General features: G+C 49.0%; 2 protein-coding genes across 3 annotated transcripts in view; both read left to right on the top strand.

The window, feature by feature from the left end:
* Positions 1-12,220, top strand: part of LOC144497048 (uncharacterized) — a 388,053-nt gene that overhangs the window by 358,936 nt on the left and 16,897 nt on the right. The window lies entirely within an intron of this gene.
* Positions 6,802-11,142, top strand: LOC144497028 (uncharacterized). Its single transcript, XM_078217738.1, has 2 exons — positions 6,802-8,069; positions 10,712-11,142. The coding sequence occupies exons 1-2, from the start codon at positions 6,978-6,980 to the stop codon at positions 10,718-10,720; spliced, it is 1,101 nt and encodes a 366-aa protein (XP_078073864.1). The 5' UTR covers positions 6,802-6,977; the 3' UTR covers positions 10,721-11,142.

Below are 12,220 nucleotides of genomic sequence, written 5' to 3'. Positions count from 1 at the left end.
TACTTGAATTGTCCTTGCTGCCCTTTTTAAACAAAGGAACAACACTGGCTATTCTCCAATTCTCTGGGACCTCCCCTGTATCCAGTGAGGATACAAAGGTTTCTCTCAAGGCCCCAGCAATTTCCTCCCTTGCCTCTCTCAGTATTCTAGGGTATAGCCCATCAGGCCCTGGGGACTTGTCTACCTTAATGTTTCTCAAGAATCCCAATACCTCCTCCTTTTTGATCTCAACAGGACTCAAACTATCTATACACCCTTCCCAGACTCGTAATCCACCAAGTCCTTCTCGTTCATGAATACTGACGCAAAGTACTCATTTAATACCTCACCCATTTCCTCTGGCTCCACACATAGATTCCCTCCCCAGTCCTTGAGTGGGCCAACCATTTCCCTAGCTACCCTCTTGCTCTTTACATATGTATAAAAAGCCTTGGGATTTTCCTTAATTCTGCTGGCCAATGACTTTTCGTGACCCCTTTTACCCCTCCTTACTCTTTGCTTAAGTTTCTTTCTACTTTCCTTGTATTCCACACTTGCTTCGTGTGTTCCCAGCCTCCTAGCCTTGACAAATGCTTCCTTTTTCTCTTTGACTAGGCTCACAATATATCTCATTTATCCAAGGTTCCCAAAACTTGCCATACTTATCCTTCATCCTTACAGGAATGTGCCGGTCCTGAATTCCGATCAACTTACACTTGAAAACCTCCCACATGCCAGATGTCGATTTGCCCTCAAACATCTGCCCCCAATCTACACTCTTCAGTTCCTGCCTAATATTGTTGTAATTAGCCTTCCCCCAATTTAGCACCTTCACTTGAGGACTACACTTACCTTTATCCATCAGTACCTTAAAGCTTACTGAATTGTGGTCACTGTTCATGAACTGCTCCCCCTATTGAAACGTCGATCACCTGGTCGGGCTCATTCCCCAATACCAGGTCCATTATGGCCCCTTCCCTAGTTGGTCTATCTGCATACTGTTTCAAGAAGCCCTCCTTGATGCTCCTTACAAACTCTGCCCCATCCACGCCCCTAGCACTAAGTGAGTCCCAGTCAATATAGGGGAAGTTAAAATCTCCCACCACAACAACCCTATTACTTGTACGCGTTGCCAAAATCTGCCTACATGTCTGTTCCTCTAGCTCCCGCTGGCTGTTGGGTGGCCTATGGTAAACCCTAACATTGTGACTACACCGTTCCTATTCCTGAGCTCTACCCATATTGCCTCGCTGTATGAGCCCTCCGAGGTGTCCTCCCGCAGTACAGCCATGATATTCTCCTCAACTAGTAGTGCAACTCCCCCACCCCTTTTACATACCTCTCTATCCCGTCTGAAATATCTGTGTCCTGGAACGTTAAGCTGCCAATCCTGTCCTTCCCTTAACCAAGTCTCGGTAATAGCAACATCATAGTTCCTAGTACTAATCTAAGCTCTAAGTTCATCTGCCTTACCTGTTACACTTCACGCATTGAAACAAATGCATTTCAGTCCACCAGACCCTCTTTGATTAGCAACCACACCCTGCCTGCTCTTTCTCTGAGCCTTACTGGCCCTACTCTCTGGTTCCCCTTCAGTTAATTCACCTTTGCTTTGGTTCCCACTCCCCCTGCCAAACTAGTTTAAATCCTCCAGTGTGACACTAGCAAACCTCCTGGTCAGAATATTTATGCCCTTCCAGTTTCGATGCAACCCGTCCTTCTTGTACAGGTCCCACCTGCCCTGAAAGAGATCCCAATGGTCCAGATATCTGAAACCCTCCCTCCTACACCAGCTGTTTAGCCACGTGTTGAGCTGCACTATCTTCCTATTCCTAGTCTCACTAGCACGTGGCACAGGGAGTAATCCTGAGGTTACAACCCTAGAGGTTCTGCTTTTTAACTTTCTACCTAACTCCCTAAACTGCTGCTGCAGGACCTCATCACTCTTCCTACCTTTGTCGTTCGTACCAATATGTACCACAACCTCTGGCTGTTCACCCTCTCCCTTCAGAATGCTTTCTGCCCATTCAGAGACATCCTGGACCCTGGCACCAGGGAGGCAACATACCATCCTGGAGTCTCTTTCACGTTCACAGAAGCGCCTATCTGTACCTCTAACTATAGAGCCCCCTATAACTATTGTTCTAGTCCTCTTTATCCCTCCCTGCTTAACAACAGAGCCAGCCATGGTGTCACTGCTCTGGCTGCTGCTGCTGTTATCCCCTGATAGGCCATCGCCCCCCAACAGTATCCAAAACAGTATACTTGTTAGAGAGGGGGATGACCACAGGGATTCCTGCACTGACTGCCTGCCCCTTCTAGCGGTCACCCATCTATCTGCCTGCACCTTGGCTGTGACCACTTCTCTAAAGTTCTTATCTATGACGCTTTCCGCCACCTCATGCTCCTAAGTGCATCCAACTGGTGCTCCAACCTATCCATGAGGCCTGTAAGGAGTTGCAGTTGGGTGCACTTCCTGCAGATGTAGTCATCCGAGATGCTGGAAGTGTCACAGATCTCCCACATCTCACAAGTGCAACACTTAACCCCACTGACCAACATTTCTCGCACCAATTAAGTTATTTACAAAGATTTATTAAACTCTTACCTTCACCTTTACCTTCTCATAGTGGCCTTTTTTTTTCAAAGACGCTGTTTTCACCACCTTTTCAGGAAGAGAGTTCCTCTGAGAGAAATTGTGAACAAAGGGGATTGAGTCCATTTGACCTCAGTCTTTAGATGGCCCTGATCCATATGTCATGACGATCAAGCATTTTGTTGCAGTTATCAGGCCTTCCCAATGAAGGCTGATCGTTTTTGTTCCAGGAGGTCACATATTTCAGAGTCATGTTTGTTGTGCCAGTCCTGGTGATGATGTTGCTCAAAGCAAATGGTCTGGACTCAGGAGTTTAGTACAACTGACTTTACTTTGATCCTACCATTCAGGAGTTGAGTTGGATTTGTGAATATTTCCCAGATTGTCCATGAGCTGCTCGTGGAATTCCTCTTTTCGGTTAGGACTGAGACATTGATCTTCTTCCTCTTGGAAGCGTGATAACAACATCACCTAGAATTTTGACTTGGCTTTAGACCTCCTATGGCTATAAACAAGCAGATAAGGGATGCGTGTAAAAACGGAACGGCAATAATCATGGGGGACTTCAACATGCACATTGACTGGCAGACTCAAGTCGGTAAGGGTGGAATGGAGGAAGAGTTCTTAGAATGCTGTCGGGATAGTTTCCTTGAACAGCATGTTACGGAACCGACGAGGGAACGAGCTATTTTGGATCTGGTATTGTGTAACGAGGTAGGTAGAATTAAGGATCTTATTGTGAAGGCCCTCTTGGGTCTAGTGACCACAATATGGTCGGATTTCTGATTCAGATGGAAGAGGAGAAAGTTTGGTCTCAAACCAGTGTCCTCTGTTTGAACAGAGGGAAATATGATAGGATGAGGGATGAATTGGCTAAGGTAGACTGGGAGAGCAGGCTGGCAGGTAGGATAGCTGAGGAACAGTGGAGGATTTTTAAGGAGATCCTTTTCAGTTCTCAGCAAAAATATATTCCAGCAAAAAAACAAGGATTGTAAGAAAAGGGAGAACCAGCCGTGGATAACGAAGGAAATAAAGGAGAGTATTAAAATAAAAACAGCTGCGTACAGAGTGGCCAAAAATAGTGGAGAAACAAGTGATTGGGAAAAATTTAAGAAACAACAAAGAGAGACTAAGAAAGCGATAAAGAAAGGAAGGATAGACTATGAAGCTAGGCTAGCAATTAATATAAAAAATGATAGTAAAAGTTTTTATAAATATATAAAAAGGAATAGAGTGGCTAGAGTGAATGTTGGACCCTTGGAGGACGAGAGGGGGGAGTTAATAGTGGGAAATGAGGATATGGCTGAGTCTTTAAATAAGTTTTTTGTGTCGGTCTTCACGGTGGAGGACACAAATAATTTGCCAAATATTAACGATAGAGGGTTGGCAGCAGGAGAAATACTTAATACAATTAATGTTACCAGAGAGGCAGTGCTGGGTAGACTAATGGGACTGAAGGTGGACAAGTCCCCGGGTCCGGATGGAATGCATCCCAGGGTATTGAAAGAAATGTCAGAGGTAATAGTGGATGCGTTAGTGATTATTTATCAAAACTCGTTGCATTCTGGGGTAGTGCCGGTTGATTGGAAAACGGCTAATGTTACGCCGCTGTTTAAAAAAGGAAGGAGACAAAAGGCGAGTAACTATAGGCCGGTCAGCTTAACGTCTGTAGTAGGGAAAATGCTGGAATCCATTATTAAAGAGGAGATAGCAGGGCATCTGGATAGAAATGGTTCGATCAATCAGACGCAGCATGAATTCATGAGGGGAAAGTCGTGCTTGACGAACATGTTGGATTTTTATGAAGATGTGACTAGGGCGGTTGATGGAGGAGAACCGGTGGATGCAGTGTTTTTGGATTTCCAAAAGGCGTTTGATAAGGTGCCCCATAAAAGGCTGCTGAAGAAGATTAGGGCACACGGAGTTGGGGGTAGTGTGTTAAAGTGGATTGGGGACTGGCTATCCGACAGGAAGCAAAGAGTCGGAATAAATGGGTGTTTTTCCGGTTGGAGGAAGGTAACTAGTGGCGTGCCGCAGGGATCGGTACTCGGGCCGCAACTGTTTACCATTTATATAGATGATCTGGAGGAGGGGACGGAGTGTAGGGTAACGAAGTTTGCAGACGACACAAAGATAAGTGGAAAAGTGAATCGTGTGGAGGACGGAGAAGATCTGCAGAGAGATTTGGACAGGCTGAGTGAGTGGGCGAGGATATGGCAAATGGAGTATAACGTTGATAAATGCGAGGTTATACACTTTGGAGGAAATAATAACAAATGGGATTACTATCTCAATGGAAACAAATTAAAACATGCTACCGTGCAAAGGGACCTGGGGGTCCTTGTGCATGAGACGCAAAAGCCCAGTCTGCAGGTACAACAGGTGATCAAGAAGGCAAATGGGATGTTGGCCTATATTGCGAGGGGGATAGAATATAAAAGCAGGGATGTCTTGATGCACCTGTACAAAGCATTGGTGAGGCCGCAGCTGGAATACTGTGTGCAGTATTGGTCCCCTTATATGAGGAAGGATATATTGGCATTGGAGGGAGTGCAGAGAAGGTTCACCAGGTTGATACCGGAGATGAGGGGTTTGGATTATGAGGAGAGGCTGAGGAGATTGGGTTTGTACTCGTTGGAGTTTAGAAGGATGAGGGGGGATCTTATGGAGACTTATAAGATAATGCGGGGGCTGGATAGGGTGGAGGCGGAGAGATTCTTTCCACTTAGTAAGGAAGTTAAAACTAGAGGACACAGCCTCAAAATAAAGGGGGGTCGGTTTAAGACAGAGTTGAGGAGGAACTTCTTCTCCCAGAGGGTGGTGAATTTCTGGAATTCTCTGCCCACTGAGGTGGTGGAGGCTACCTCGCTGAATATGTTTAAAGCGCGGATGGATGGATTCCTGATTGGTAAGGGAATTAAGGGTTATGGGGATCAGGCGGGTAAGTGGTACTGATCCACGTCAGATCAGCCATGATCTTATTGAATGGCGGGGCAGGCTCGAGGGGCTAGATGGCCTCCTCCTGCTCCTATTTCTTATGTTCTTATGTCTCTGTAGCCAGACAAATCCAAGAAAAATATCAAGGACAACCCCAGGAATATTCTGGCGAATCTATGCTTCACTCTCTCCAAGGCCAAAATATCCTTCCTGAGGTGCAGTGCCCAGAACTGAACACAGTTCCCAGATAGTGACTGTATTAACTAGCCCCTTTAAGGGATGTTCTGTGAGGGATGAGTCATGTGACCCACTAGTCCAATCAGGGATGAGTTGGGGATTCACTGGGACGTGTCCTGGAGCTGAGTATGGAATGATTGTTTAAAGCACTCTGTAAATAATTGTTATAGTCGTAATAAATCATTATGTTTTATTAGTTAACTGGTGGAGCGAATCCTTGAAGTTATTACAGTGGTGATGAGGCAAAGGCCAGCAACTCAGATTGTAAGAATTCGTGGAAAAAGTCCGACTGCAAGAATTGCACACAGCCTGCAAAGGAAGAGAACAGTCAGAATGTTTTTCTTAAAATTAGAGTTGTTCAATCCTGCTATAGAAGATTGGGTACAGTATGTGGAATGCTAAAAGTTCTTTTTCCGTGCCAATTAAATAAGGAGAAAAAAGCAAAGAGTGAATTTGTTAACTGCGTGTGGGGCACAGACATACTGTCTGATTCAAACCTTAATGTCCCCAGATACCCCCAATACCAGAACGTTCACAGAGATCATCGAGTTACTCAAAGGGCACTACCACCCCAAGCCCCCAGTAATTTTACAAGCATTACAAGTTTAATCCGACTGCGAGAGCCTCAGGGCTTCATGGCTCAAGAAGATTGCAGAGCATTGCAATTTCGGGACTGACTTAAATGAGGTACGAAGAGATTGTTTTGTCTGTGGCGCTAACAGTGAAGCCAGACAAAAGAAGCCGTTGACAGAACCAAAGTAGATTTGAAAAGGCTATGGAGATTGCTCTAGCACTGGAGAGCAGGGAGAAGAGCGCCAGGAGTTACAAAGCTGCTCTGAGCAGTGCAGTCCACCAGTTACGGCAGGACACGGCAAGTAGAAATGGTGCCAGGAGTGAAGGCGCTGGTCCAAGCACAGAAATGAATATGAGAATTGAAAGAGCCAGAAGGTATATGTGGTAAACCACTGTTATCTGTTATCTGCGGTGGTTAACCACTGTTAGTATTTATTATTACCTGTATGTGGCACATCCCTGTCGGTTCCGCCCAAGACTCCTCCCCCTGGTCCGGGTATAAAGGCAGTGGCTCCTCCCCCTTGCCTTCAGTACAGACCAGATCTCCGACAGGGATGGCTCCAAGTTCTTGCTAATAAAAGCCTATTTGTCTTGCTCACAACTAGTCTTGACTCGATTGATAGTGCATCAATTTTATTAGCAAGTTTTTTAAAAAATGGAGCAGTTACTAAAACCCGAAAGGCTGAATCTGGACCTGCAAGCTGCTGGAGCGTCAAACACGTTTGATCACTGGCTGCAATGCTTCGAAGATTACATTGAAGCCTCCACTGCCGTCCGTACAGATGCTGACAAACTACGGGTGCTCCACGGCCGGGTAAGTGACGTAGTATATTCTACGATCCGAGACATGGAAAATTACACGGCCGCTATCGAACTTTTAAAGCGCCAGTATAATAAACGGCCTAATGAAGTCTACGCGAGACACCTCCTCGCTACGCGCAGACGGCAGCCAGGTGAATCAGTTGACCAGTTCCTACGCGCGTTGCGACTGCTTGCCCAGAACTGCAACTGTGAGACTGTGACTGCCACCCAATATACAGAGGACTTAATCTGGGATGCCTTTGTCACGGGCATCGGAACTACTTATATCCGGCAACGACTGCTGGAACAGGGTGCGCTGGACTTAAAGAAAACGGTGGAACTGGCCGAATCCTTAGAGGTGACCTCCCAATACCTCGAAGCCTACTCACCTGACCACGTGGGTGCATCGTGGACACCGCAGCCGTCGCTACCAGGAGGACCACAGACCTACGCCGGCCCACGCCTCACCGGTGACCTGACCACTGCAGCAGCCTCTGAAGGCCCGAAATGCTACTTCTGCGGCCTGGGTAAGCACCCCCGACAACGCTGTCCAATGAGGGAGTTGTTCTGCTCCGCGTGTGGGAAAAAGGGGCACTATGCCAAAGCCTGCCGTAAGTCTACCTCCAAATCCACGAGCACCGCGTGTGACCCGCGGGGGCCGCCATCTTGGATGACCCCGGCCACGTGCGACTCGCGGGGGCCGCCATCTTGGACGACACCGGCTGCGTGCGACCCGCGGGGGCCGCCATCTTTGATGATGTCATCGGCCGCCGGCGACCTGCGGGGGCTGCCATCTTGGACGACTTCGGCCACGAGTGACCAGCAGGGGCCGTCATCTCCTACCTCATCAGCCCCCTATGGCTATCTGCAGGATTCAACGGTGGCGTCGGTTACCCTGGACCAGACCAAGCCTCATCGACTCGCCAAGTCCATGATGGACATCGAGGTAAATGGGCACAGGGAGCATTGTTTGTTTGACAGCGGGAGTACGGAGAGCTTCATCCACCCTGATACGGTGCGCCGATACGCCTTTTCCGTGTGGCCCGTCAAGCAAATGATCTCCATGGCATCGCAGTCCCGCTCTGTAAATGTCCTCGGCTGCCGTGTGGTGACCCTGAAGCTGCGGGGCACAGTTTACGATAACTTCAGGCTCCTCGTGCTGCCACACCTCTGCGCTTCTGTACTCCTGGGGCTAGATTTCATGACCCATCTGAAGAGTGTCACTATACAGTATAATGGGCCTTTTCCCCCACTCTCCGTCTGCAATCAGCAGCGTCAAAATTGCCCACCGCGCACCACCTGCAGTCTCTCGACCCTTAAGATCGCCCCTCCCTCCTTGTTTGCGAATCTCACTCCTGACTGCAAGCCCACTGCCACCTCGAGCAGGCGGTATAGTGCTGGAGACAGAGCCTTTATCAGGTCCGAAGTCCAGCGGCTCCTCAGGGAAAGGATCATCGAAGCTAGTACCAGCCCCTGGCGAGCACAAGTGGTAGTCGTTAAGTCCGGGGAGAAACACAGAATGGTCATTGACTACAGTCAGACCATTAATCGATATACGCAGCTGGACGCGTACCCTCTTCCCCGCATATCTGACATGGTCAATCAGATTGCACAATATCGGGTGTTCTCCACCATTGACTTGAAGTCGGCGTACCACCAGCTCCCTATCCGCCCGGAGGAACGCCAGTATACGGCGTTCAAGGTGGATGGTCGCCTTTACCACTTCCTTAGGGTCCCTTTTGGATTCACCAACGGGGTCTCAATCTTCCAGCGCGAAATAGACCGAATGGTAGACCAGAACGGGTTGCGGGCCACCTTCCCGTACCTGGATAACGTCACCACCTGCGGCCATGACCAGCAGGACCACAATGCCAACCTCCACAGATTCCTGCACACGGCTAGTCTCCTTAACCTGACCTATAATAAGGAGAAGTGCGTGTTCAGTACACACCGCCTTGCCATCCTCGGGTACGTAGTGGAGAATGGGGTCATCGGCCCCGATCCCAACCATATGCGTCCCCTCCTGGAACTTCCCCTCCCCACTAGCCTCAAAGCACTGAGAAGATGCCTGGGTTTCTTCTCGTACTATGCACAGTGGGTCCCCAACTATGTGGATAAAGCCCGTCCGCTTATAAAATCCACCCTTTTTCCCCTGACGGCGGAGGCCCGTCTGGCCTTCGACCGCATCAAAGGTGACTTCGCGAAGGCCACGATGCACGCTATAGACGAATCCATCCCGTTCCAGGTGGAGAGCGATGCGTCTGACTTCGCCCTAGCTGCCACCCTTAACCAGGCGGGCAGACCCGTGGCCTTCTTTTCACGAACCCTCCAAGGCCCCGAAACTCGACAATCCTTTGTCGAAAAGGAAGCCCAAGCCATGGTGGAAGCTGTATGGCACTGGCGCCACTATTTAGCTGGTAAACGGTTCACCCTACTCACGGACCAACGATCCGTTGCCTTCAGGTTCAACAATACGCAGTGGGGCAAGATCAAGAACGACAAGATATTACGGTGGAGGATCGAACTCTCCACCTACAATTACGATGTCTTGTATCAGCCCGGGAAGCTCAATGAGCCACCTGACGCCCTGTCCCGTGGAACATGCGCCAGTGTGCAGGTGGACCGGTTACAGGCTCTCCACAACGACCTCTGCCACCCGGGGGTCACCAGGTTTTTTCACTTCATTAGAGCCCGAAACCTGCCCTACTCAGTTGAGGATGTCAGGTCTATAACTCGGAATTGCCAGGTCTGCGCGGAATGCAAGCTGCACTTCTACCGACCAGACAGGGCACACCTCATAAAAGCCACCCGCCCCTTTGAGCGCCTAAGCATTGACTTCAAACGCCCCCTCCCCTCATCTGATTGCAACATATATTTCCTCAATGTCATTGACGAGTACTCACGTTTCCCCTTTGCGATTCCCTGCCCAGATATGTCCTCGGCCACAGTCATCAGGGCCCTGCGCAGCCTCTTCACTCTGTTTGGTTTCCCCAGCTATATCCATAGCGACCGGGGATCCTCCTTCACGAGTGATGAACTGTGACGGTACCTGCTCTCCAAAGGTATAGCCTCGAGTAAGACTACTAGCTACAACCCCCGGGGAAACGGACAGGTGGAGAGCGAGAACACAACAGTCTGGAAGACCGTTTTACTAGCGCTACGGTCTAAAGGCCTTCCAGTCACCCGCTGGCAAGAGGTCCTACCGGAGGCACTGCACTCCATTAGGTCCCTCCTGTGCACGGCAACCAATGCCACCCCCCACAAACGGATGTTCGTGTTCCCCAGGAAGTCTTCCTCAGGGACTTCACTACCATCGTGGCTGGCATACCCGGGCCCTGTCCTGCTTCGGAACCATGCCAGGACACGTACGTCTGACCCCTGGTCGAAAGGGTTCAACTCCTCCACGCCAACCCCCAGTACGCCCATGTGGCGTACTCCGATGGGCGGGAGGACACGGTATCTATCCGTGACCTAGCGCCCGCAGGTGACTCAGGGACCACTATAGCCCCCAACCCCTCACCCCCAACCCCCAACTTTGTCCCTACCACATCAGAACCACTATTCACTCCTCTCACCCCCCGTATACAGCTCGCCTGAGCCCCAGGAGTCGTCACCACGCACTCGATGAGCGGACGAGACCACGGATGACAGCAACGTTCCGGCGCTTGAAACGACACCGTGACCTGGAACCACATCGGAACCGGCATTATGGCGATCGCAATGGCAGAGCAAGCCCCCGGATAGACTAAACTTGTAAATATTGTTCACTCTGCCTCACCCCGACGGACTCTTTTTTAAACAGGGGGTGAATGTGGTAAACCACTGTTATCTGTGGTGGTTAACCACTGTTAGTTAGTATTTATTATTACCTGTATATGTGGCACATCCCTGTCGGTTCCGCCCAAGACCCCCTGGTCCGGGTATAAAGGCAGTGGCTCCTCCCCCTTGCCTTCAGTACAGACCAGATCTCCGACAGGGATGGCTCCAAGTTCTTGCTAATAAAAGCCTATTTGTCTTGCTCACAACTAGTCTTGACTCGATTGATAGTGCATCAGTATAGAAGATTAAACCCACAGCCTAGGATAGACCCGGATTGTGTAGAATATTACAGATGTGAGAGAAGCCACCCCACACACATATGCAGGTTTAGAGAAGCTGAATGCCCCAGGGGTTGGAAAAAAAGGACATTTAAGACAAAAGTATAAGTAGAACCTGTCTAGTACTTGTAAATCGAACAGTACAGCATCAGTATACTGTATGGAAAATGGTCCTGAGGCGGAGCAGAAAGTTATGGTCTGCCAATAACGTGAAAGTGAGCAAAGTGGCCCTGATCATCATGGAGTTATTAGTAAATGGAAGGACGTTACGGATGGAAGTGGACACTGGGGCTTCAGCCACCGTGGTGGGGCAGCAGACCTACCAGTACCTTCAAGAAAGGGTCCACCCCTGAGGTTGAAGAACACTGGGACCAGGCTGACTATATACACTGGAGAAGCCAGAAAGACAATAGCTACAATGATCACTCCAGTGAGCTACTGATTTGATTTGATTTATTATTGTCACATGTATTAACATACAATGAAAAGTATCATTTCTTGTGCGCTATGCAGACAAAACATGTTCATAGAGAAGGAAACGAGAGAGTGCAGAATGTAGTGTTACAGTCATAGAACATAGAACATAGAACATTACAGCGCAGAACAGGCCCTTCGGCCCACGATGTTGCACCGACCAGTTAAAAAAAAAACTGTGACCCTCCAACCTAAACCAATTTCTTTTCGTCCATGAACCTATCTACGGATCTCTTAAACGCCCCCAAACTAGGCGCATTTACTACTGATGCTGGCAGGGCATTCCAATCCCTCACCACCCTCTGGGTAAAGAACCTACCCCTGACATCGGTTCTATAACTACCCCCCCTCAATTTAAAGCCATGCCCCCTCGTGCTGGATTTCTCCATCAGAGGAAAAAGGCTATCACTATCCACCCTATCTAAACCTCTAATCATCTTATATGTTTCAATAAGATCCCCTCTTAGCCGCCGCCTTTCCAGCGAAAACAATCCCAAATCCCTCAGCCTCTCCTCATAGGATCTCC

The sequence above is a fragment of the Mustelus asterias genome, chromosome 8, assembly GCF_964213995.1.
Source record: "Mustelus asterias chromosome 8, sMusAst1.hap1.1, whole genome shotgun sequence".
In the NCBI taxonomy this organism is placed as follows: Eukaryota; Metazoa; Chordata; class Chondrichthyes; order Carcharhiniformes; family Triakidae; genus Mustelus; species Mustelus asterias.
This window is presented reverse-complemented; position numbering and strand designations above follow the sequence as displayed.

Bases quoted from the DNA above. Each gene is read 5' to 3' on its own strand.
- LOC144497028 (XM_078217738.1), top strand. From the start codon at position 6,978: ATGGAGCAGTTACTAAAACCCGAAAGGCTGAATCTGGACCTGCAAGCT.